This window comes from Jaculus jaculus, chromosome 10, assembly GCF_020740685.1.
Source record: "Jaculus jaculus isolate mJacJac1 chromosome 10, mJacJac1.mat.Y.cur, whole genome shotgun sequence".
Classification (NCBI taxonomy): Eukaryota; Metazoa; Chordata; class Mammalia; order Rodentia; family Dipodidae; genus Jaculus; species Jaculus jaculus.
The window spans coordinates 65,515,181-65,542,778 of NC_059111.1; the positions used below are offsets into that span (position 1 = coordinate 65,515,181).

Genomic DNA, 27,598 nt, shown 5'->3' on the forward strand with positions numbered 1-27,598 from the left:
TCTTGCCTATGCTTTATGTAGTTCTTATCTTCATTCTTTTGATAAGGAAATGAGGACTTGAGAGGACAAATGGGCTCAGGGACAAAAGTGGAAGATTTGGCAGCAGCTAAGGCTATTCTGTTATGAGAGAGCTGTGTTACACCATCTGAATTTTTCCCTTATCTGTGGACTTCCCAGAGTGAATCAGATAAGAGAAGCCCAAGGAGCCAGAACAGCCTGGATGCTAAAGAATAAAGACATTCAAAATGGGTATTTGTGATGGCTAATCTTCACTATCAACTTGACTGCATCACTGTGAGTATGTCTATAAGGGTGTTTGGAAAAAGGTCTTTTAAAAAATATTTTTATTTATTTGAAAAGGGGGCAGGCAGCATGAGCAAGCAAACATGAGTATGTCAGGACCTGTTGCCCCTACAAATGAGCTCCAGATACATGTACCACTTTATGCATCTAGATTTATGTGGGTACTGGGGAATTGAACCGGGGCCAGCGGGCTTTTCAAGCAAGTGCCTTTAACCACTGAGTCAGTTCCCCAGCCCTCTACAGAAGTTTGGCTGAGATGGATGACCCATCCTAAATATGAGTGAGTGATTCCATTACATGGACTGGGGGATGTTCTGCACTGGATAAAAGACAGAGAATAATCTCTACTTCCTGATTGCAGACACAATATGACCAGTTCCTCCCACACCTGTGACCTTGCCTTTTCCATAGTGGATGGTTGAAACAAACACTTACAGGTTGGAGAGATGGCTTAGCAGTTAAGGTGCATGCCTGTGAAGGCTAAGGACCCAGGTTTAACTTCCCAGAACCCACATAAGCCAGATACACAAGGTGATGCATGCTTAAAAGGTTACACATGCACACAGGGTGGCACACACATCTGCAGTTCAATTACAGTGGCTAGAGGCCATGACATGCAAATTCTCTCTTTTTTCTCTCCCTCTCATTAAAAAGAAAACCAGGCATGGTGGTACAAGCCTTTAATCTCAGCACTCAAAAGACAAAGGTAGGATTTCTGAGAGTTCAAGGCCACCCTGGGACTACACAGTGAATTCCAGGTCAGCCTGGGCTAGAGTGAGATGCAAAACCAAGTAACTAAATAAATAAAAGAACTCTCCCTTAAGTTGCTTCTTGTCACATATGTGATCACAGCAAGAAAAGTACGTAATGGCCATGTCCCCTGAAAGAACAATCTATATGCCGAAGAGTTACAAAATTTGAGAGAGAGAGAGAGAGAGATGCAGAAATAGGCAGGTAGAGAGAGAGAGAGAGAGAGAAGGAAGGAGAAAGGGAGGGAGGAGGGAGGGAGGGAGGGAGGGAGGGAGGATGGGCACGCTAGAGCCCCCAGCCCTGTAAATGAACTACAGATGCATGTGCCCCTTGTGCATCTGGCTTAAGTGGGTTCTGGGGAATCGACCAAGGTCCTTTGGCTTTACAGGCAAGCACCTTAACCACTAAGCCATCTCTCCAGCCCCAAGTTACAAAATTCTTAATGGCAACAATAATGCAGGTTCAGTTGTACAGGCAAGAGGTGCTGGATACCAAAATCTAAGGGAAATATGGTGCTTCCTGGAACATCTACCTTCATTAGCCAGCTTCATTAAAGGAGAACTACCACTTCCAGGTCTCCCCTTCCTCTAAGTGCTTAGAAGACTTTAGAGTTTTCTGTATCTTTGTAACAAATCTCCATGAAGATGTTCCTTCTTTCAAAATAAAGATGGCAGGAGCCATGCAGGACCTGCCCCATATAGAAAGTGGGTACAGACTGCTGGAAAAGAGTAGCCCCTGCTGAGTTAGCAAAGTGCTCTGTGAGAATAAGCTAAGGCAAGGAAGGTGACAGAAGTCCCCTATGTCATACCTGCCACATTGCTGTCCACCTTGAATGTAAACTAGAGCAGCAAACTAAACCAGACCTGGGTTACTCAAAGAGAAAAGATATGTGAGCCATATCCCCAAGCCCAATGTGCCATTGCTGAAAGGAATATGCTAGCATCTTTTAAAAGTCCAGGAAGCACATCTGAGTACTTTTAGGGAATGTTCGCACCATTACCCTCCTTACCAAAAGTCACTTCTCCTTTGCCCGCTTTGTCAAACAGCTGAAAGGCCACCATGAACAAGGCATCCGGGGCACACAAGACAGACTCGAAAGCTACAAATTCTTGAAATGATATTAACCTGCAACATACAACAAGCAAAAGCACAGTCAGTAACTTGTGGGAAATCATGCATACACACACACAGAGAATATAAACAAATATCACTGTCCTCAAAATGTAAAATTCAAAATAAAAAACAATTATCAACACGCAGCATCTCCATCGGTATACTGTGGACTGAAACAACACCACCGCACAGGATCCTGAAGGCGTGGCTGGGTCGAGCCCATGGTGACACGCTATCTGCACTGTGATTCCACATGTGTCTTCTCCACCATCCTGCACGGTTCAGACTTCAACCTTGCTGGGTGCAGTGGTGCCTGCGTTTAATCCCAGCACTACAGAGTTCAAAGTAGGAGAATCACTGTGAGTTTGAAGCCAGCCTGACACGACACTGAATTCCAGGTCAGCCTGGGCTAGAATCCTACCTTAAAAAAATAAAATAAAATAAAAACAGCACCGTTCTGGCATAAAGACAAACATACTGAATAATAGAGCAGACTTCAATCTTCCCTGTTGTGGTGGTTTGATACAGGTGTCCCCCATAAACTTAAGTGTTGTGAATGCTAGGTTCCCAGTTGGTGGAGATTTGGGAATTAATGCCTCCTGGAGGGAGTGTATTGTTGGGGGCGGGCTTATGGGTATTAAAGCCAGTTTCCCCATGCTAGTGTTTGGCACACCCTCTTGTTGCTGTGTCCCACCTTATGTTAGCCATGGGGTGATGTCCACCCTCTGCTCATGCCATTGTTTTCCCCTGCTATCATGGAGCTTCCCCTCGAGCCTGTAAGCCAAAATAAATCTCTTTTTCCCAGAAGCTACTCTTGTTGGGTGATTTCTACCAGCAATGCGAATCGGACTGCAACAGTAAAGTAGTACCGAGGAGTGGGATTGCTGCTAGACACCTGACTATGTGGCTTTGGCCTTTTGGAGCTGATTTTCAAGAGGAATGTGGAAGGAGTTGAAACCTTGGCCTAAGAGATGCCTTGCAGTGCTGTAAGTACAGTTTGATGGTCTATCCTGGTCAGAGCTGAAAGACCTGAAGACAGTAAGAACTATGGACAGTGAAGTTTGGCTTATGAGGGTGAGAAAGAGCTTTGCTTGGACTGGGCTAGCAGTCTGTGTGAGAAGCTTGCTCTTGTGCCCATGTCCTGAGAAGTTGTGCAGGGTTGCTTTGCGTAGAAATGAACTGGTATGAGCAGAGGGATATAGCACAGAAAGAAAAATCTTTGGGTGAATTGTTCCCCGTTCAGCTGCAACTGAGAGATTACAACCTTTGAGACTGGGCTAGCTGACCTGCGCTGGGGTAACAAAAAGAATGTCGACTCTTGTGAAGGGGCCTGAGTGCTCAAGGAGTGTCCTGTTCTTCAAAGTCTGCTTTATTCCCCTGGATTAACAAATTGGCACCCTACCTGGTATCGTGGAGTATAAGAAATGCTGGAAAGAAGGTCATTGAGTTTGCAACACGGTCTTGTGTTTTGGAAATGGCCATGGGCAGTGTGAAGCAGGTTTGCTGGTTGCCTGCATAGAGACCCCATGGGGCCATGAGGATGAACTGTGGCTTGCAGTGGAGACCCAGTGGAGATGCCGGGACCATGAGATGGCTGCCGAGGAGCTGCTGGCCCTGATGAAGTTTTCCAGGACTATGAGTAGCCTAGCTGGAGGGGTAGAATTGGAATGCCAGAGATTTGTTGATCGGACTTGAAGATTTGTCACTAGCTAGAGTTGTTGGACTTGAAGCTACAGAATTTGATGTTTACCCTGGTTGTTTTAAATCTTGTATTGGTTGAATGTTTCTTTGCTATGCCCAATGCCATCTTTTGCAGTGTGAATATTTGTTCTGTGCCATTATGGGTTTTTTGAGGTTATTTTTTTGGTATTATGGCTCAGTTAAAAGATCTTGAACTATGGGGATGTAAGAACATCATTGGAATTGATAAAAACTATGGGGACTTTTAAAGTTAAAAGAATGCATTGCATTTTACATCATGTATGGTTATCAGTTTATGGGGGCCAGGAGCGGAATGTGGTGGTTTGATACAGGTGTCCCCCATAAACTTAAGAGTTGTGAATGCTAGGTTCCCAGTTGATGGAGATTTGGGAATTAATGCCTCCTAGAGGGAGTGTATTGTTGGGGGCGGGCTTATGGGTATTAAAGCCAGTTTCCCCTTGCCAGTGTCTGGCACACCCTCCTGTTGCTGTGTCCCACCTTATGTTAGCCAGGGGCTGATGTCCACCCTCTGCTCATGCCATCGTTTTCCCCTGCCATCGTGGAGCTTCCCCTCGAGCCTGTAAGCCAAAATAAATCTCTTTTTCCCAGAAGCTGCTCTTGTTGGGTGATTTCTACCAGCAATGCGAACCGGAATGCAACACCTGTAGTATGGTGTTAGGTTCTGTTATTAAAGCTTCCATACTAAATTTGGAAGTGACTACTACTTGTTAATGGCCTGATGCAGCAAGTAAAAAGGGCTCAGGTATTCACTGCTGACACCAACTGACCACAAGTGAGTTAAAGGAGGAATAAAGGGGGAATGACGGGCAAATGGAACAGGGAAGTGTGAGCCAAGGTATTTCTAGTCAGGTTAGGCAGATGGCATTTATCTAGCAATAGTAGACAAAATAGACAAATTCACAGGCAATGAGAGCCAAAGTCTGGCAGAAAATAAAAAACAAAAATAATTTTTAAAAAGTCTTTGTGACAGAAACGGGACCAGACCTGGGCCTTATGAATAAGCAAACTTCGAGTATGCAGGGAGGTATAGATGGAGAGTAGCCTGCAGCAGAAGGCAGGCCAAGAAGGCTGAGGGTGAAGGGAATGGTGCTCATGTCTGGCAATGGAATACATAAAACGAAATGAGATTAAAAGTAGAGGACCAAAGCAAGAAAGTACTTTGTATTCTTCATGAAAAAGGAATGAGTGAAAACTTCTGAGGATGATCATAATATAGTCCAATCTGTGTTTTAGGAAGAACATGATTGACCAGAGATAGCTAAAACAGGAAACACGTCCAGAAAGCATTTCCTAGGAATGTTCTCTACCACTTGCTACCTTGTTAAGGCCCACATATTTCAATAATACACAAAGATAGTCCAAAACCCTGGAGGTTATGGGGGGGGAGAAAGAAATAGGAACCTTGGAATGTTTCACAGAACACTTAATTCACTCTGAACATCTTACAGAGAGAATACATTGTTTTTAGTGTTACAAAGTTAACTTAGTTGTTTCCAAGCATGTCAACTGACTACAATAATGGTACAAAGAAAGAAAAAAAAAAACTCCTGAAGTGTCCAATACAGCAGGTCGGTATCATATACCACTCAATGTGCATCTCTTGGAACATTCAGGAACCACAATAGTTTCAGGAGAATATTTACCCAAAATATTTCATCTAACTGAAATGAGAAGATGGAGGGAAGCAAGAGTAGAGTATAGTCCACACTTAGGAAGGAGCAAGTGAAAACAGAGGGCTTTTCTGTACGTAAAGAGGACACCAGGATGAGTCAAGAGACTGGCCTGAGTTGTAATGCCGGCCACGAGTGCAGAACTGCCCAATTAGGCTCTAGGTCTCCATGTTTACCTGTGAGAGAGTGTGAGAATGTGACCAGTTCTACCTTGAGAGGTACCAGTGGGACACTGAAGCAGTCAACTGCATGTAAGGAAGTATGAAATCTGTCCCTCCAAACTCCAATCCCTAGTACCTCAGAATGTGATCTCATTTGAAAGTAGGGTAGCACAAATGTCATTAGTTAAAATGAGGAGAGATGGGCTGGAGAGATGGCTTAGCGGTTAAGCGCTTGCCTGTGAAGCCTAAGGACCCCGGTTCGAGGCTCGGTTCCCCAGGTCCCACATTAGCCAGATGCACAAGGGGGCGCACGCGTCTGGAGTTCGTTTGCAGAGGCTGGAAGCCCTGGCGCGTCCATTCTCTCTCTCTCCCTCTATCTGTCTTTCTCTCTGTGTCTGTCGCTCTCAAATAAATAAATAAATAATTTTAAAAAACGAGGAGAGATAGTGGGATGGGGTAGGCACCTCATCCACTATGATTAGAAATATGGACATAGACATACACTCTGGAGTAAGGACTCTGTAAGGAAATGAAGGCAGAGGTTTGGATGACGGACTACGTACAAGTCAAGGAGCACCAAGACTGCTAGCACAGCGCAAGGGGCGTGGTGGGAGACACGAGCAGATTCTCTCTCGTGGCCTTCCGGAAGGAACAACCCTGGCAATCTCTGTATCTGGGATTTCCAGCCTCCAGAACTTGAGATAATAAATTTCTATTTTTTTTAAGCTACAAAGTTTGGGGCACTTTGCTACAGTATCTGAGGAAACATATAGAAACCAAGATCAAAAGACACGGGAGTTTTTGCAGAATAGTTATTAATGCATTACACTTTGACATGGCCTGTGTGCCCCCTAAGAAATGTTCTGATAAGGGCTGGTGAGATACTCAGTGGTTAAAGGTGCTTGCTTGCAAAGCCTGACAACCTGGATTGGATTCCCTAGTACCCATATAAAACTAAATACACAAAGTGGCACATGTGTCTAGAGTTTGTTTGCAGAGGCAAGAGGTAGCATACCCATTCTCCCATTATTTCTCTCTTTCTCCATCATGCTCTAAAATAAATAAGTAAAAAAAAATGTGGGGGCTAGAGAGATGGCTTAGCGGTTAAGTGCTTGCCTGTGAAGCCTAAGGACCCCGGTTCGAGGCTCGGTTCCCCAGGTCCCACGTTAGCCAGATGCACAAGGGGGCACACGCGTCTGGAGTTCGTTTGCAGAGGCTGGAAGCCCTGGCGCGCCCATTCTCTCTCTCTCCCTCTATCTGTCCTTCTCTCTGTGTCTGTCGCTCTCAAATAAATAAATAAAAAATTTAAAAAAAATTTTTTTTAAGGGCTCGAGGGATGGCTTGATTAAAGTGCTTGTGTGCAAAGCCAAAGGACCCAGGTTCGATTCCCCAGGACCCACATTAGCCAGATGCACAAGAGTGCACATGCGTCTGGAGTCCTTTGCAGTGGCTGGAGGCCCTGGCGTGACTATTCTCTCCCACCTCCCCCTCCCCCTCTCTTTCTCTCTCTCTCTCTCTCTCTCTCTCTCTCTCTCTCTCTCTCTGTCAAATAAATAAAATATTTAAATTTTTTTTAATGTTTTAATAAAGCCCAGCTTTGAGGAATTCACTCATGGGCTCATCTGCTCTAATGGACTACAGGAAGAGAGGACTAGGGTAGTCATCTGAGCCAACTGTTTCTGACTGTTTCCTTTTTGCCAACACTCCTTGCCCCCACCACCCTACTGGGTACGTACCAAGAGCCATGCAACCACCCTGTACTGCCCATTGGAAGACAGTAGGCAGCTCTGAGACAGCAAGCAATCACAGGACAAAATCACCTTGCACAGAAACAACCAGTTAGTCAAAAGGAGAGCTGCACTGTGTGGAATCTAAAAAATGACTTGTTTGTTTATTTCATAGATGGAACAGCTGCAAAAAGTAAATCAATAAAAGAAGCATCACTCTAGGGTGATGAGCCTGTTGCCAGGTTCGCGTCTACAGCCCACACCAGGACTACTAGGAGATGGTGCACCCCAATGCCCACGAGATCACATATGTCCGAGGCTACTATGGGCCGCCCTATGCAGCAGACCCCGGCATGACGCACGTGATACTGCGAGAGGATCCAGGCTACAGCTCAGGTGCCCCGCTGGCCATGGGCATGCTGGCCAGGGAGGCCACAGGCACGGCACTCAGCTCGCTCATGTGGTCGCTTTGCTGGTTCTGAGCCCCGGGAATGCTGCACATGCACATAGACTGCTTGGACCCCTGTGCCTTCGGGACCATCCTGCAGCTATCCACCACCCTGGCCTATTTTGGCCTTTTCCACTTCATAACCCCTGTAAGCTTGGACCATTCCTCCCATGCCTTACCCTCCCCCTCAGAGGAAGCTATCATCCCAGGCACAAACACGCCAAAATGCTCACTCACAGCTACTGCCAGACACCCCCAGATATCACACAGAATAGATCTCTCCTCCAGACACAGCAACCAGAACTAGACTTGGCTTCAAGATCCCCAGGTGCTGGAAGTCACAAGATGAGTCTGCTTTCCCGGGGTGGGGGTGCTCCAGGCCTGGGGAAACAAGAGTAAGGGAGGGAGGGGAGAGTTTGGGGGGAGGGCGTGGGGGGGAGGCGCGGGGAGGGGGAGTGGAGGCGCGGGGGAGGACAAAGCTACCGAGTTCTCTATCCTTTGGCAAGGACACAGTAGGGACAAGGCGAGAGGCAGGAAGGCAGCAAGCATTATAGAGCTGTGAACAGTCTGGCGTGTCCAAAGAATCAAAGGAGAGTGCAATTTAGTTGGGGTGGAGATGGGGGTTGGATCATGGTGAGCCTCAGCTAAGGAGTTTGCTGGGTAAAGGTGAGTGAGCTATTAATGGAAGAAGCTTATTTTACCTACTGTTTAGTAGTGACACATACCCCTACCCTCAAGCACTCCCTGGATTTAATAACCTCCTTCCTTCTCTTAGTTTTCTGGGTTACCTCTTCCCCGTGACAGCTGAGCTGAACCTGGGGGCTCCTGGTTGGAGGGACAGGTGAGCTCTGTTTGGGACTGCCAGCCTTAGAAAGTTGCTTAATTTGGGAAATGCCTTTCTGATCCCAGGAGCTCAGCCCTGTCCTTTGCTGTGACTAAGGCTTTGCCTCTTCCTTCACTCTGAGAGAGAAGGCATTGTTTCCGTTTGGGGTCTGACCCACCTTCGTACCAGCCCAGGGAGCCCCTCATGTGCCTGTCTGCAGCTGGCAGTCTCTACAATCCTTGCCCCCTCCTGTCCCAACTGCCAATAGACATGCTAAAACCCCTGCCCAGTGGCCAGAGTATCCCACTGAAGTTCCCTGTAGCAAGGGCTCTACCAGTTCAGCTGCAGAGACTAATAAAGACATGGTTGGCTCTAAAAAAATTAATTAATTAATTAATTAAATAAAAATTTTAAAAAGCATCGAAATAGCATGAAAAAACTGGACTCTACATGTGTGTAACAGATTCTCCTCAACAAATTTCCTGTGGTTTTGTAACCAGAGTTGGCAAGAAAAGTTGGTATTTTCAGCATGCTACTGATACTGAAGAGGTATGTAATTTGGCAATCCTGCTAGACACAAGTATTGTACATCTATGTAGGAGGTACGTAGAGGAACCATGAAATCAAAACATATTACTGTTCCTCAAGATCATTTGGGATTTTCAAGGTAATCTAACTAGAAGGCTATGAGAATAATTATATAGTACTATATTCACTTATACTGTGCTATCTGAAAACATCTATATTTTCATATAAACAGTACTTCAGTCTTACCAGGGAAGTTACTATGATGAAGATAAGCTTCACCAAGTTCAGACCTGGCTGCTGAGTTCACTGGGCTTCCTTTCCCACCCCTAACCACCAAAACTTCTTGCACATTGTTAGATGCCCTTTAAAATTAATCATACAATTCTGAGGAATTCCAAGTATGTAAGGAAGAGTGGCTGCCACTGACAATTATTTACTAGCAGCTACAAACAGTAGGCTATGGTCATCAAACATGGAAGCAAACAAACACCAGAATTACATTTCAGAACTTTTTCTAAAATAAGAGAGAGCAGGTTTCCAAAAGAACAGATTTTCTTTTTTTCCCAGAAAGCCATTTTGACTTCCAAAGTCCTTTGGAATCTACTTACAATAGTAGGAACTATATAAATTCTTTAAAGCCCAGGAAGAACAGCCCAAACATTGTAAATCATATAAACCACTGACCTGAAAAGGCAAGGGAGTGGATGTGGGTTGCATATGAAAACATCACAACGAATCCCACTGTTTAAAAATTAAAATTGATACAAACTACTGGAAAGAGAGAATGGAGGATGCATGCGGACACAGTGAACAACAGTGTAAACACTGTATGACCTGCACAGAGTGATACTATGTAGATATGCCCCCAAATCATAGCATAGCTGTTGGGCCTCACCACAATCTCAACTGACAAAGGACAGCTTTAGGCTTGGAAATACTTAAATACAATAGAGAATACAGATGAAAATTATGCTGCCATGGGAAAGACAAGAACATCAGAGAACTGGAGATCAGTACTAAATATAGGGAGAAAGATTACTGTTATATGGCATGAAGAAGGCTGAGAAAGTCTTGCTGATATTTGGAACATATGTCATCCAAGAGAAGATGTGATGGGGTGAATGTGAGAACAGTCCCAGCATGAAGGGATAATGAGACAAAGTGAACATACATCAGCCCTACAGAAAAGTAAGAGATCCAATCAAGACAGAAAGTGGTAGAATGTCGGCAACATGGATGCAGTGCCTCTGTGCACTGGACAGAGGCTACTGCTAATAGTAAGATGAAACCTGCCATCTTGCTCAAAGACCAGGTGAGCCAGGAGTGGAAGCAAAGAAGGAAGATGGAGAAGAGCCAAAACAATACCACCCTGGGGAGCATGAGTCCAGAGGGAGGTGTGATTCCCATTGTTGATGGAAGCAAAGCCCTGGGGGACTACAAACATGGTCTATGTGTTCTTCAGAATGTCTATCTGGCAGAGTGTGAAAATGAGGGGGATAGGAAAAGACTGTATTTGGGGAAGACATGGTGGTAGGATCCAGGGAAGCACTAGGAAAGGCCTAGGTGAGAAAGAAGGGATCTTGGTACCAGGAATGAAAATACATATTGCTATGTCTCTGAAAGACAATTCAACAACACAGCAAGTGTTCAAGTGTCTTTATTTTTGGACACCATTTCTAGAAAGTTATACCAAGAGAAAAATTAATGGATGTGTACAAGCTTTTACCTACAGGGATGCTCATAGAATTCTGATAGCAATGAAAAGTGAAAAACAACTTCAACATGCACCTAGTTAATGAAACTTTCCATATGTGAGATACTACCCAGTCAACAAAACTTGTTATAGATAAATGCATGAGGTTAAGTAAAAAAAAAAAAAATCAGTTACATTAAGTATATAGTAAACGACTCCATTAGCTGAGCAAGCTGATGCATGCCTAGAATCCTAGCACCAGGAAGGCAAAGGCAGGGGAGAGTTACCAGTTTGATGCTAACTTGAGCTATACAGTACATCCCAGGGCAGCCTAAGCTACACAATGAATCCCTCACTCAAAAAGCCAAAGCAACCAAGCAAACAAACAAAAAAGATTCCATTATATTAAAAATGAACAAAAAATATTATTTTATACAACATGATGCCTGAAGCGTACACACCTAAGTGAAAGTGGGTATAAGTGGTTAAATTATTAGGAACAAGATAATCTTCGTTTTTAGTGATGGGGACATAAGGGGCTAAATTATTAGAAATAAAATAATCTTTTCCTGGCTCAAGTTTTCTGATGTTTTCATTAATGCATGTATCATACTGGTTTTATAATAAAAAGGTAAAACTCAGACTAAACAAAATGGCAAGAACCTAAACCTGGGTAGTGACAGAAGGTTTTAATAGGAGAAGAGGGGGAAGAAGGGGCAACATTGAAAGGAGAAGAAACACATGGTTGTAAAGCACTGCTGGACTTAGGTTTCCCAAGGTGGATGACTGACGTTCTCCCCTTCCTCCCTGCTGGTGCTCACTCCCACCCTGGCGGGGCTGAGACCCCATGTGGTCCTTTCATCTCTGCCTGGCTCCCCGCTCCAGGGAACTCTGTGGCTAGGAGAATTTCAGCATCTGCACATAAGGATCTCATCTGTTCTTGCTTCAGGAAGTCTGGGTGTAGACAATGCACCATATCAAAATCCAATTACCACTTTTACTGAAGTTCCTCACCACAAGAACGCTTCGCAAAACTAACTTTTCCTTATTATCCTCTACCGTGTGTTACAACAGAAGCCAAGCAATCATCCAGGATTAGTGGCAGAGATAAAAGTAAAATATAGTAAAAGCTTACTCTAGAAACAGAGTTCCAAGACCACCCAGGTTCAAGTATCTGTGGGTGTTAAGGAAAAAAAAAAAGAAATCCAGAACTAGCCTCTCCCATGAAGGGCTTTAGCTGCCATGATTTTAAAAGAATACCTTTTTAGCCTTTCCAGCTCTTTTCTTTGCCTCCCAAATGCCTTGCAAATATACCAAGCAAATCAGTAGTCAGGTCCTACTCAATGCATAATGTAAAAATGACTAAGGCTGTCAGGTCCATGTCCTGGAGGAACCACATTCTAGTAGAAGAGTCAGATAATGAGCACAAACACACACACAGATAATTCTAGAATCACATAACAGTGCATGGGGTAGAGTAGGGTGGTATGCTCAGCCCTGGAGATTCTCCTTCCTGGATGTGAAGAGGGATCTGAACAGTCTGTTCCTCTCTTGCACTCACCAAGTATTCTATTACACTTCCAGGACTGAGTATCAACATGAATGAGAAATGGAGATAGGCGAGGAAGCCTCTTGGCCTGAGTGCTCCAGGAGAAGCATAAAGATCTGAGAAACCAGCAGTACTGTGGAGGCCTGAAGGAAGGGTCTTCTGGGAAGAATGTGCAAGGAGCTGAGGGTGACCAATCGTGCCATGTTTCTTTGGGAAAGGAGACAGCCAGGTGGCTGGAGTAGAGGGTGGTGAGGTGTGCATGGGTATTATCCCTGGTGTAGAAGGAAACAGTATCATTGGAGGATTTATGCAGGGGAGTGGCAGGCCCTTCAGGACAGAGGAACGAAGCCCGCTGGGAAATAGCAGCATAAAGTGGCCACGTCTAAGATGAATTTGCAGGGCAGCTGTTAAGACTTGACTACATAGAGTGGGGTCTGGAAAGGCTCATCCTAGAAGCCACAGCAAGGAGTTCTTAAACCCCTAGAAGTCTACAGACCCTATGGCTGCAAGAGCTAAGGAAGCCAAACAGAAAGATGTCACTAAGTATATGAAAACTACCAGTCAGGCAAATGATGAGGAAACTCATAAATAAAGATCCTTATTAATATGCCAGTACATGGTCAGAAAGCGTACAAACAAGGTTCGCCAGCCCCAATTATGCAAATTTATCCTAATTGTTTAGAACACGCTCTAAGAAGAGACAAAGAGTTACTACCTAATTGTACATTCCAAGCCATTAGAAATAAGGTGGAAACTAGCCCAAGTTCTACTGTCACCTGTTCCTAGCTGCCAACATGACCTCCACTCTTACTGTATCATGCTAGCTGCTCCCGTGTGTACTTTCTGAATCCCGCTTTCTCTCACATGAGGTGGCAGGAGTCCTAGCTCCAGCATGGAACTGGGCTGCATCTGCTAAGAGGCAGTGCTTGCCAAGTGGCTGTGTAACTTCACTGGCTTCAATGAAACCCGGCAGATTATATACTATCCAGGTAATTAGCCTGCTACTTGGCCTTTAAACCCTATTAAGTATTTTTATTAGCAACATTCTGTACTGTAGTCATGAGTTTGGTCTGGAAACATCACTGCCTTCATGTTGGCAAAAGGAGATAAACATATAAGCTCTCATACTGTCAGCTTAACTCAGCAAAGTAAGTGATCTGTCCATATTGCTAGCCCTACCTATCTGCCACAGCCCTGCGACTCACTCCAAACAGCGCTCAAGCTGCCCAAAGCTGGCACTACCAACCAGAGGGATCAGAAGCAATCCTGTGCCTCCAAAAATACTCTTCCTTATCCAAGGTGCCAACACCTCTGAAAGGTATGATTTGTCCCATCTTTAGTTCTTTGTTGCTGGAAGGTAGTATGATGAATACTAAAGCATGTACTTTGTGTATATGTCCTTCATATTTCATTCCCTATGAGATGGCTACTGTCTAGTGACCTCAGGTCAATCTGTCTGCACATCCTGCCACCTCCAAACCTTCCACCTTCTAAACTTAAGAGTTTTTAAACAGTTTTGATTGTGGTTTTGTTTGGGGGGAGGGGGTCATGTGTGAGAAAGAGGTCCTATGCCACAACACACAAAGGGAGGACAGAGGACTTTAAGGAATTAGTCCTTGCCTTCCAACCTCCTTGGTGGCAGGGTCTTATACTGTTCGCAGCTGCTCTTTTGCCAGGAGCTGGCCGACAAATTTCCAGCAGATGTTCCTCTCTTTGAACTCCCTCCTTACCAGTAGGCATGGCTGGGGTTGCAAATGCCTGATCTAGCATCTGGCTGTGTATGTGAGTGCTAGGGTTCTCAATTCTAGTACTCATGATTGCACACATGTTCAATTCACCGAGCCATCACCTCAGCCCTAACAAGAATTCTTATTTTGCCGGGCATGGTGGGTCATACCTTTAATCCCAGCACTCAGGAGACCGAGGTGGGAGGACCATCTTGATTTCAAGGCCAAACTGTACTACAGAGTGAGTTCCAGGCCAGTATGGGCTAATGTGAGACCCTGTCCCCCTCAAAACAATTAATAAACAAAAAAATTAATAAACCCACTATAATCTTTTAAAACTAGAGACAAATTAATTCTCTATTCCCACAAGTCTCTAGAAATATCTGATTCCTACAGAGTAGTACATATCAATTTGTTACACGTGTATGTGTGTGAGAGAGAGAGATGGTGTGGTGTGGTATACGCATGTGTACATGCCCACACAGCATTGCCTGAAGCTAGGAGGTATACTCACCTGCAGCAGTTACAGCTGAATGTCAGGTGTCCCCACTCCATCACTCTTCTGCCCATTCTTATTTGAGCTGAAGTCTTTCTCTTACTGATACAAAGCTTGACTATTTTTCTATCAGCTCTGGTGATTTTGGGCCTCTGCTCCCCACAGGGCTGGGGTCACAGAAGCATGCATCCATGTGCAGCTCTTTCTGTGGGTCTTTGGGCTCGAATTCCGGTGCTCTCAACCCCGGAGCCATCTCTCCAGTACATAAGTAGCATTATAAACCTTAGAAACCTACTCATCATATGTTGTTTCCATTTTGCATAGTTACAATACCAAGAACCGAAGGATATATGCATTAAATATTTTCTCTCTGGGCCAGCGAGATTACTCAGCAGTTAAGATGCTTGTCTGCAATGCCTAATGGCCTGAGTTCAAATTCCCAGTAGCCATGTAAGTGGTACCGTGAGGCCCTGGTGCATCTATTTTTCTGTCTCCTTTCTCTCTATTTTGCTCTGCATGCAAATAAATAAAAAAAAAATTAAAAATATATTTTCTCTCTGTATCACATCACCAACATTTATCATCTTTCCAAAGGCTTTACTTTTTTAAAAAAATTTTTTTGTTCATTTTTTTATTTGTTTAGTTGAGAGAGAGAAAGAGGCACAGAGAGAGGGAGGGAGGGAGGGAGAATGGGCGCACCAGGGCCTCCAGCCACTGCAAACGAACTCCAGATGCCTGCGCCCCCTTGTGCATCTGGCTAACATGGGTCCTGGGGAAATCAAGCCTTGAACTGGGGTCCTTAGGCTTCACAGGCAAGCACTTAACCGCTAAGCCATCTCTCCAGCCCCCAAAGGCTTTCCTTTTTAAGGAAATGTATACTAAGTTTAAACAGAAAGAAAAAAGAAACTACCATGAACTACTCACTTTTATTTCAAAACTGTCTTTACAGGAAAAAAAAAGGGGGGGGGGTTAAGGAAGTTCATTGCAGAAAAAAGAGAAAAGTAATTTCAAATCACATTGGAATACAAATAAAGTATTTTTTTTTTTAACTAAACCAGATTTACTCGGGCTTGGCAGTGCATGCCTTTAATCCCAGCACTCAGGAGGCAGCGGTAGATGGATCCCCTTGAATTCAAAGCCACCCTGAGACTACATAGTGAATTCCAGGTCAGCCTGAGCTAGAGTGAAACCCTACCTCAAAATAAAATAATAAAATAAAATAACCAGATTTTTTTTTTTTTTAAATCTGTTTCCAATGTCTTTTCATGTTTTTCTAGTTCAGGCTAGTTAAAACTGAATGACGAACCCGGCGTGGTGGCACACACCTTTAATCCCAGCACTCAGGGGTCAGAAGTAGGAGGATCACTGTGAGCTCAAGGCCACCCTGATACTCATAGTGAATTCCAGGTCAGCTGGGCTACAGTGAGACCCTACATCGAAAAACAAAACAAAACAAAAATGAACAAACAAACAAAAACCTGAATGAAGATGTTTCAACTATACTAAAATGGCAAGTGAAGGATAATGAGGAGATAAACCACAAGGAAAAGCCAGCACTACCTGCCAGTCAGCATGCTTTAACCGATAAGCCAACTACTTTAACCAGAATAACAGTGGATACAGGTACTTTAAATGTGGTCAGGACACAGGCACTGGCCAGCATGCAGGTCACACACTGCTCATCTCTTCAACTCAACAAGCGGCTGCTCCCTGGGTTAGACCTGCAAACTCAGAAGTGCCCTCATCTAGAGCCAAGTACTTAAAGACACAGTCTGAGGGGCACAAGTGTCCACGCTGACTTTCTGCTAAAGATGCCAAGAGGGCCTATTCATTCTTCATGCTGAAACATTTTAAAAAGTCAAAAAATTGATTGTGTTATGTGATTCTTATTGGAACAAAATATTTTTCTCAATGAGTTTTACTGCATCTCTAAAGTCAAGTAATGGTGATTAAAATGATATTCTAAAACCAACAAAAGGTACTTACACCTAGACACACAAGAAGTGGGAAGACTAAATGGCCTATTTTTTTTTTTTTGTATCTGCCAATGGTAAATTCCCAGTCATTCTACTAGGAAATTGACTAACTAATTAAATAAATGATAAGCATCAATGAAAATATTTTTTAAAAATATGAATTCAGGGTAGGCTGATTTCTCATGTGAAACATTAATTATGAACATTTTTGCATTTTCTTTCACTCAATTATATTTTTTATATTTGAGAGAAAATATACATGCACAGAAAGTACACCCTCTCAGTGTGATTGCAATATAAACCCCAGGCAAAGTCAAAATTATAGGACCAAAGCAGCCCCTATCATTTAAAAAAATAAAACTATTCATAATGTGGACAAAAAGAAATAAAAGTACTCAGTCTTGAGCCACAATATCACCATAAAAAAGAAAAAAAAAAGCCAGCCAACATCAATATCTACTGTGCCAGCTGAATTCAAATTAACCCAATTTTTACATGTTAATTAAACCAGCTATTTTCTTCTTATTGTATTTCTGCTTCTTAAATAGTTGAGTCTACAAGTGATTCCCAACAGACTTGTTCCAACAACAATGACGTATTCATTTACTTCTATTGTGACCATATAATACAGTAACTGAGCAGTAATTTTTCACAGTCAATTACATGTGTGGTTCTTTATGCTTAAAGATGCTGAAATAATGTGTACTATAGAGCCATATGCCTGAATCTCCAGTCTGCCAGAGGCAGTTGCCCGGGTAACACATTTTCTCTCCAGCTTAGCATAACCCTTCATTGAATATCATTAGGTGTCATTAAATAGCAAACATTAACATGAACTTCAATATACTACTTACATGGGAGTCATTTTACTCATGTAAACAAGTGTTTCATCATTATAATAAGCTTAAAATAGATTATGATTTTCTGTACTCAAAAACATTAAAAAGTCCCTACATTTTGATCCCAAATTGACTTTGCACAAATTTCTAGTAATATGAAAATTCAAATTGAGTTTTGGGGGCACTATTTCTCAGCAATATGGTCATAATATTCAATGTAAACAGAAAAAGCTGAGGATTTTAAATTCTACTCGGTGTTATAAAGTAATTCCATCCATTGTATCTCAGGTGAAAGTTTTGCCTTCTTTTCTAATGGGAAGAAGGGAAGAGAATATACAAATGAATTTAAAAGAAGCAGGCATTTAAAAGGCAAGGTGTGTAGGAAGAGATTTCACAGGATACATCATGCATTATATAAAACTGTTTTCTAGATTTGCTGAGGATTAGTGGACCCTCCATACTGCGTACATTAAAGATAAACAACACATTTTCATATACATATACACTGTGAAATCAGCATCAAACTCATTTATATTTCCATCACCTCATACCATTACCCACAAAAAGTATTTTAGCCCTTTACCCATGTAAACCTAAACAAGTTCTATTAAAAAAAGAAAGAAAGAAAAAGAAGAAAAAGAAAGAAAAGCCTGTCTTCTTTCTACAAACACAGTCTCAACTGTTTGACATATTCCCATTACCGTTTGGGCTACCCCTCCAAAATCATAGAATTACGTTGTGTCTGGGACACATCATAACTGCATATTAACTCAAACTCTTAGCCTAGGCACAAATACAACTTTTCCTCTATCAGTCACACTACAAAGGGCCTCCAGTGTTCACTGCAAGCGTTGAAGGCCTCACAGAAAAATAACATGAATCACTGAATAGCACTGCTGCCCTTATGTTTCCTTACCTCTCCCAGCACAGCAGAGAGGCGGCACCGAAGCTGACAGGCTAGCCCAAGGACAGGCAGGCAGAGGGTCCTGCCAGAGTAAAGGAGTTCCTGAGTGTGGGGAAAGAGGTCCTGCACCTCTGTCTTGAAGCAAAATAAAGAAGGAATGCTGCACAAATGGAATGGCTTCCCTTCAGGTGCCATGCTTCCACCTCTACTGTTCCCAGACTATCCATCCAGCTGCAAAGGAGAATGACACTGCAACCTGCATTCCCAGGGGCAGAGAAAAGCTATCTGATACTAGATGCATGTTCTAGGAGACAAGTCGTAAGAAACAAAGCGATAGATAAATTTTGAGCAACACACAGTGAAGGTGTGCTGGGATCAGTTGAGATTCGATTTCAGATGCTGCCACAACTCTGAGCACACTGCATGGTTACCTGAGACAAGCTCATTTCAAGTCAAAGCATGATTTTAAAAATTGAAGCTAAAAGGCTGCAGAGATGGCTTAGCGGTTAAGCGCTTGCCTGTAAAGCCTAAGGACCCCGGTTCGAGGCTTGGTTCCCCAGGTCCCACGTTAGCCAGATGCACAAGGGGGCGCACGCGTCTGGAGTTCATTTGCAGAGGCTGGAAGCCCTGGCGCGCCCATTCTCTCTATCTGTCTTTCTCTCTGTGTCTGTCGCTCTCAAATAAAAAAAATAAAATAAAAGTTAAAAAAAAAATTGAAGCTAAACTGTATAAACTGTGATTACTGGGAAAAGTAACTCAATAAGCCAATAAATATTAGATATAAAAACTGAAATAAAAAGTGATTTTTGTTTATGACATTTTCAGTAAATAATATTTCTGGATTTTTACCTGAAAACTACAACAAAAGGATCCAATTTCCACTCCTACCTCTCATGCAAGTTAAAATTCTATTGCACAAACATAATTTGCTTAAAAGCTGGAAAAAGAATCTGGTAAGAAAAACAAATATTTCATATAAAATTATATTTTGTTTATACAAATAATCACAACAAAATATGAGAATTTCCCTACTAACACAGACCACTCATGAATGTAGACTTTCATTAAAAAAAAAAAACCAGAATTTATTGTGGTTGTTTGAACTTGTTTATTTAAGTTTGGTTTTATTTTATTCTATGAGTGTGGACTAACAGTAGAAGGAAATACAGTTCTCCCAATTGATGGGCATGGCCCATACTTCCCACATTATCTTTGCATTGGTTAGCAAGTCCTATCTCTAAAAATCTCAAAACTATCCCAAGCTTTTTGCAAAGCAGGCAATAACAACACAGAACAACAATTGTGAAAGAAAATAAAAATTAGAAATAGTTGAGAGTTCTTTGTATCTTTACAAAAGCAAATTATACTATAAGATTTTTGAAACTTTTGCTTTTTCTAAGTGCAATTAATGTAAGAAGCAACTTCAGTCCAGTATTTTTATGTTTTTTTTCTCTTTCCTGAAGGTGTTGATTATTCATTTCCTGTCTTAAAAAGCAAAAACACAAATACTGGATCACATAAGAGATCATGAAGCAACAGAAATGGGGTTTCAACATGAATTCCATGTCCAACCAACCCTCAAGTACTTTCTAGGGGTGTGTGCATGTGTGCGTGCATGCATGCATGTGTGTGTGTGTGTGTTTTTGTGTTGCATTTTTCCCCAAAGTAGAAATGTATTATTGTTAGTGAATCTGAAAATTACACTGTAAATTAACAACTTGAAACAATGCAAACAACTAAAGCATGTGAAAAGAGAAGAAACATCATTGCATTTACTTAACTCTACCGTGAAGGCAAGTCATGAATCATAAACCATAGGAGCAGCAGGGACCTCTCTAGCAAGATCAAGTCCACACGTACCTTCCGTGTGCTTCCAAAGTCCATCAGGTGCTGCAATTGAGGGAGAATTCTCAGAAAAAAACAAATACTATGAGTTCTTTTTTTTTCCTCAGTTCTAAGAATTCCTCAGAATTATTTTATAGAAATTAAGACTTCAAACTACCAAAGAATTAACCTAGCTGGAGAAAAAGTAAAGTTAAAAGAAGTTTCAGCAATTCCTTCAGAGAAGGGCTGCATGAAATATTATAATGGGCACCTTTAATCCCAGAGCTCAGGAGGCAGAGGTAGGAGGATGGCTGTGAGTTCGTGACTAGCTTGAGACAGTGAATTCCAGGTCACCCTGGGCTACAGCAAGACCCTACCTCGAAAACCCAAAAAGAAAAAAGAAAGCCGAGCGTGGTGGCGCACGCCTTTAATCCCAGCACTCGGGAGGCAGAGGTAGGAGGATTGCTGTGAGTTCAAGGCCACCCTAAGACTACAGAGTGAATTCCAGGTCAGCCTGGGATACAATGAGACCCTACCTCAGAAAACCAAAAAAAAACAAAAAAAAATAAAAATAAAAAAATTATAGTAGGTTTGAGAGATAAGTAATAAATACTTATCTTAGCATGTAGAAAGTCAATATGAACTATAGAAATGAAATACAATTATGTCACCCCCTCATCTTGATAGTAATATCTCATATGTGCATGGAACTTTTATTTGTTCAATCCATTCAAATTCACTCAACAAAGTATTATGGAGTACTAGTTATCCCAGTCATGTTTTAGAATCAATAAATTCAGCACTACACAAACCTGACAAAAATCCCTTTGTGGAGTTCAGAGTCAAGTATGTGACAGGGAGAAGTGGCAAGGGAGAAAAACAAAACAAAACAATGTCAGAAATACCTTAAGAAAGCGAGTGAACTTCTTGGAGGGAGAGACTTTAAGAAGGAAGAGGAAACAGAAGGTCCCAGGGTAGGACCAGATGTGGTCTTCAGAGTGGCAAGAAGGCTGTTGGAGCTAGAAGAGCATAATGAAGGGGAAGAAAATTAGCAGATGGCCTAAGGGAGTGGGGAAAGGAGGCAAGGAGAAGACAGGCCATGTTCAGCTTTTTGGGTATATCAGGACTGACTGAATGGGAAGCCACAAAAGGTTGTCAGCCAGAAAAGAAGGATCCAATTCAGGTTTAAAAAAGGATCCAATTCGGGTTTATGCAATCACTCCAACTGCTGTGCTGAATAGAGCAAGGAAGCAAGAAGTAGTAGGGAAACTTGCTAAATCTTGAGTTGATGGCCCAGCTGAGAGATGCTCACACTTGGGCACAGAAAAGGAACAGCAAAGGTGGTAAGAAGTGGTCAAATTCTGAAAATAGAGGCACATACCTCCACAAGGCTAGGAGTAGTGCTAATAATACTGAAATCAAGACAATGAAGGCTCACATTCCTGGGAGTCCCGTGACTCAATGGCAATGTCTTGACAGAGCCAGCCAGAGGCCATGCAGTCAGTCACAAGTTACACTGCACCTGAACTGGCAGGATTACAGTGAGACAGTGAAAGTGTTAGCTTTTATTCTTTTCTATTTTATTTTTTGGTTATTTATTTGAGAGAGAGAGAAAACATGTATGCCAGGGCCTCTCTAACCACTGCAAACAAATTGCAGACACATGCACCACAATGTGTATCTAGTTTATGTAGGTTCCGCGGAATCTAACCTGGGCCCTTAGGCTTTGTAGCCATCTCTCCAGCACTATTTTTCATTCTTATTTAGTAAATTTATTCTTTATTTTTACATATGTGTGTGTGATGTGCATGCTTGTGTATTTGTATATTCATGTGTATGTGTGCAAGCATAAGGAAGCCAGAAGTCAATAAAGACTGTTTTCTTCAGTTGCTCTCTCTTTTGAGAAAGGGTCTCTCACTCAACTCAAAGCTCACAATGTGACTAGACTGGCTAGCCAGTGAGCAATGAGGAACTACTTGTCTCCATCTCTCCAGCACTGTGATTACAAGTATGCACTACCAATACCCAGAATTTTACATGAATTGGGGGATCTGAACTTTGATCCTTGTGACTATGTAGCAAGCACTTTTTCTACTCAGCCATCTCCCCAACCCCTGGCAAGGCTTTATTCATGAAAATGGGTATTTAGATGAACATGAGAATCAAATTAAGATAAGCATAACTACAGTGTGATGGGCCCTGCTAACCTGCATACATCTCGTGCACCTTTACTGGTCCCTGCTGTGTCACCACCTTTATTATTTCTGATGGAGACTGAACACGAACCTTGTCACAAGCCAAGCATCTCATTAGAGACAACCACAGCACTTGAGAGCTGAGAATTACAAATTTTTGTTTTTCCTGCATGTCTTTATGAAATAAGACCAACATTAGGATAATCTTTTGAGTATGTCTTCTCTTTCTTTCTTTAGTTGAGAGCAGAGAGAGAATGGGTACACCAGGACCTCCTGCCATTGCAAATGAATTCCAGGCAATGTACCACTTGATGAATGTGGCTTTACATTGGTACTGGGGAATCAAGCCAGGCCAGCAGGCTTTAGAACCAAATGCCTTCAACCACAAGGCCATCTCTCCAGCCCAAGTTTGCCTTTTTGTATTTCAAGACCTGTCCCCAGATTTGTATTCAGCTAGAATTAGAATGAGGAAACAGGGGCATGCCAAGGTCTGAGGCATGGCAGCCACAATATGGAGTGTCCTGAAAAAGCAAATGAGAAAGGCTCAGGAGCCTTCCTTAGCACCCTTGGGGGCTGAGAGACCTATGACAGGTCTCAAAGAAGCAGCTGTTCAACTACATAACTCAAATTCAAGAGAGGAGAAAGGGCAGAAGATATAAAAGTAGAAACTGTGAAGTATTTAGAGTCACGACACAGGATGAGATGAACCAAAAAGCATTAGAAAAGCCTAGCAAGGACTGGAGAGGAGGCTTAGTGATTAAGGCGCTTGCCTATGAAGCCTAAGCACTCATGTTTGACTCCCCAGATCACACATAATCCAGACGCACAAGTTGACGCATGCGCACAAGGTGATGCATGTGTCTGGAGTTTGATTACGATGGCTGGAGGTCCTGTGCACCACTTCACATTCTCTCATATTCTTTCTTTCTCTTTCTCTCCTTCCTTCCCTCCCTCCCTCCCTCCCTCCCTCCCTCCCTCTCTCTCTCTCTCTCTCTCTCTCGCTCCTCATGAAGAAAAAGAAAAGCCAACCGAGATGATAGAAATCTTGAAAGGGACATGGAGAAGGCATGTGTACATGAGGTGTAAGGAAAGCAAGAGAACACACTGTGCTGAGAGTGAAGAGAGTATTTCAAGAAGGTGTGAAGGAGCAACTGTGCCGACCTGAAGACTAATATTATCATTGGAGTCCACCGTGGACCTTAACAAGGGCAAATTCAGTACAGATTGGGGGGAGGGGGGCCTGAGGAGAGCAGCTGAAGAGCGAATGAGCCGAGAAATTAATTGCAGAAGCCAAAATAGACGTTTCCTTTGATGAGAGTTGCAGGGAGAAGAGAACGGACTGAGGTGAGACAGAAACTGAAGGGGGAAGTGAAACCATGAGCAGTGTTTCTTAACATGGAAGCAATATTGGGAGGTCTGGTTGCTGCCAGGAAAGACCTTGAGTCAGAAGAGAAGTGAGAGGTGACACTGCAGGGGAGACGGAAGAAATGATGGAATATTTATCTGAGTCAAGGGAGAAGAAAGCTAACTGAACTCTTTCACAGAGAAGTATTCCCTTGAGTCACATAACTTCAGAGTAAAAAGTGACACCATTTACTCACTGAGGAAACAGCACGGGCTCAGAGAGGTTAGCTCATGTGCCTAGGACCCCACAGCTTTTAACAGACCTTCTAAGAAGTGAATGCGTTTTGGCCACTTTAGTGTACCTTTCACCAGGCAATGGTTTTCCTGTGAACAAGGAGCACTGGCCATGGCTAACCTTTAATCCTAGCACTCAGGAGGCCAAGGCAGGAGGATCACCATGAGTTTGAGGCCAGGCTGGGATAGAATAAGATCCTACCTCAAAAAAGAAAGAAAGAAGGAAGGAAGGAAGGAAGGAAAGAAAGAAAGAGAGAGAGAGAGAGAGAGAAAGAAAGAAACAAACAAACTACATAACATCAAAATCCCCTTCCTGTGATTGGACAAGGGAACAACAAGCCCAAAATTGTCCAGTCCACAAGATGAGGGAACAAAGAAGGAGAATGTAAAGAAAGGTAGAATATGGTCCCTAGCTGGATGCTTGAGCTACAGCATGGATCTGCCAGGGTTCATGTGCTTCCAGGATCTCAGCCTTCCACTTGATGCAAGACCTCGGCAGGCTTTCCTGAGTCTCCAGCTTTCACACAGTGGACAGCAGAACATCTTGGCATCCGTAACTCAGAACTGATTCTTTATAGTAAACCACATGCCCCCTACTGTCTGTCTCTTTCTTTGGGACCTGACCATCACATATGCACACATGCTTATAATCTTTCTCCCTCTCAGCCTCTTTCTACATTTACCTCTCTTCATCGTCCTTTTTCTCTTTCTTCTTTCCTCACTCCCTAACAAGTATATACATAGTATGTACACAGCATATGTAACTGCCTGTTAGGTATGAATAGGAAGCCAACATCAACATGAATGTGTGGACCAATTGACTTATTGGGGATAGATATTCTGTGGAAGGACAAACCAAAAACTAAAGGAATGACACCAGAGGGGTAAGAAAACAGGGAGAAGAGAACTGGCACAAGTCAGACTTCCCTGAGGACACCACTCTTCTGTTACACAGTTTTGACTTTGGAAACATATGTTTTACATATTCAAGAATTCAATTAAGTCTAAAGTAATGTCTAAAAATTGAAAACAAACTGAAACGAATGAACCTAACCATATATCAAGTTGGTGGCAAAACCACACAGAGTAATGGATTATTTCAAATAACACTAGAGCATAATATCTGAACTGTTTATATGTTATGGAATACAATTTAAGCATACAGAGAGCTGAATGAAAATTTTAAATTTCACTCAGTATTTAATTGTTAGAAACAATACAGGTGTTATCATTTTGAATACAACCTACATAATACAAATATGTAACTACGCAAATGCTGCTGGTAACCAAAATTTTCAATGAAAAACATAAACAGAAAGTCAAAGAAATAAAAATAGTTTTAATTAATTTTGCCAATTTATATGTGAATTTGAAATATTAGCATGAATTGAGGACTTACCCTAACCCACTCATTAAAAAAGGTCTCAAAGTTAATGACAACCCCAAACTAAGGACATCTAATTCTAAGAATGTACTTCTATATAAATGCTCATTAAAAAGAGAAAGAGGCCGGGTGTGGTGGTGCATGCCTTTAATCCCAGCACTTGGAAGGCAGAGGTAGGAGGATCGCCATGAGTTCGAGGCCACCCTGAGACACCATAGTGAATTCCAGGTCAGTCTGGGCTAGAGTGAGACCCTACCTGGAAAAACCAAAAAAAAAAAAAAAAGAAAGAAAGAAAGAAAGAGAAAGAGGCTAGGCATAAAATTGAACTCCTGTAACCCTAAAACGTGGAAGGCTGAGATAGGAAGATACTGACCTTTAGGACAGCCCAAACTACATATTAAGTTCTAGAACAGCCTGAATAGTTTTTGTCTCAAAAAAAGTTCAGCACAATTTCAAGAATCTACAGAAAAAAAAATACATAAAACTATATCCATCATTACTTTAACATTCATGATGTTTTCTACAGCTTGAGAAGATTTTTCATCCATGTGTCATTCTTTTTTAACCAGGCACTGGTCAGGTCTTCCAAATGCTGAAAATATTTAGTTATATTACATTTATTTTTTGGGGGGGGGTGGTTTCCAAGGTACGGTCTCACTCTATCCCAGACTGACCTGGAACTCACTCTGTAGTCCCAAGCTGGCCTCAAACAATGAACCTTTTACCTCTTTGCCTTCGAGTGCTGGGGTTAAAGGTATGCACCACCACACCTAACCTACACCACATTTAAAATGTCACTTCATTAATATTATCACCAAAGACATCAGAAGTCTTTTTTAAAATATATATTTTTTTATTTATTTGAGAAAGAGGATATGGATGCATCAGGGTCTCTTTCCATTACAAATGTATTCCAGATGCATGAGCCACTTTATACAACTAGGTTTATGTGGACACTAGAAAATGGAACCCAGGCTGGCAGGCTTTGCAAGCAACTGTCTTTAACAACCGAGTCATCCCCCCAGCCCAGGAAAGTCGTTAATATCAGAATGCTGTCTTGTGAAAAATTTTAATTCTTTTTAATAAGTCATTTTTTCAAATGAAAACAGTATTCCATGAAAGAAAAAGGAAGCCTAACTCAACTATTAATTCAAAACTGCTCAAGTATTTTTGCTCAGGCAGCCATCATCTATAGTATATGAAACTTTTTATATGTACTTCCTACTCAGTCACTCAATTCTAACATGATGTGTGTACAAGAGTGGCATTTAATAAAAATCAGTAACCTGGGGCTGGAGAGATGGCTTAGTGGTGACAAACTTGCCTATGAAGCCTAAGAACCCAGGTTCAGTTCCCTGGTATCCATGTAAGCCAGATACAAAAGGTGGCACATGAGTCTGGAGTTTATTTGCAGTAGCTTGAGGCCCTAACATGCCCATTCTCCCTCCCTCTCCCCCCCCTTTCTCTCTCCCTCCCTCTCTCTCTCTCTCTCTCTCTCTCTCTCTCTCTCTCACTCTCTCTCTCTATATATATATATCAAAATAAGTAAATAAAGTAAAAAGTATTTTTTTAAAAAAACAGTAACTTTTACTGTTCCACTAATAACATTGTGAAACAGAAATGACAGCATCATCATGATCAACATGAGGGGAAGAGTACGACTGTGCATGCTCTGATGTCGTGTGTGTCTTATTCCATTCAGGCTGCCAGGTCAATTATACACAACAACTATTCCTAGTCCTAGATTAAGGTGACAACAGATTGAATGGCTGGTGAAGACCTGTTCTATGTCCCCTGACATGATAAGAAGGATGAACAGGTTCCTGAAATCTCTTATAAAGTCACTCATCTAATCCATGAGGGTGAGGATGGCATGATCTAGTCACCTCCCCAAAGCCCCACCTCTTGACACCCACAATGTGGGCATTAGGCTTTGGCAGGAATTTGGGGGACACCAATATGTGTTGATGAAACTGGTGGTTCCCCCATCCTTCCTATTAAAACCATCAGCTCAATTCATCAGAAAAGCACACTGTGCCTCAGCACCCTTACCAAGAAGTTCTGACTGGCTGGACCCAGGAAAGGTTCTTATGGACTTCCAGAGTTCCGCCAACCACACCTGAAGAGC

The 27,598-nt window shown here is 42.4% G+C and overlaps 1 protein-coding gene across 1 annotated transcript in view; it reads right to left on the minus strand.

The window, feature by feature from the left end:
- The window catches only part of Slc25a13 (solute carrier family 25 member 13), a 185,629-nt gene that overhangs the window by 117,923 nt on the left and 40,108 nt on the right, over positions 1-27,598 (minus strand). Inside the window, exon 4 of the mRNA XM_045160892.1 lies at positions 2,063-2,178. Within this exon, the coding sequence (XP_045016827.1) occupies positions 2,063-2,178 (116 nt within the window). The remainder of the gene's footprint in view (positions 1-2,062; positions 2,179-27,598) is intronic.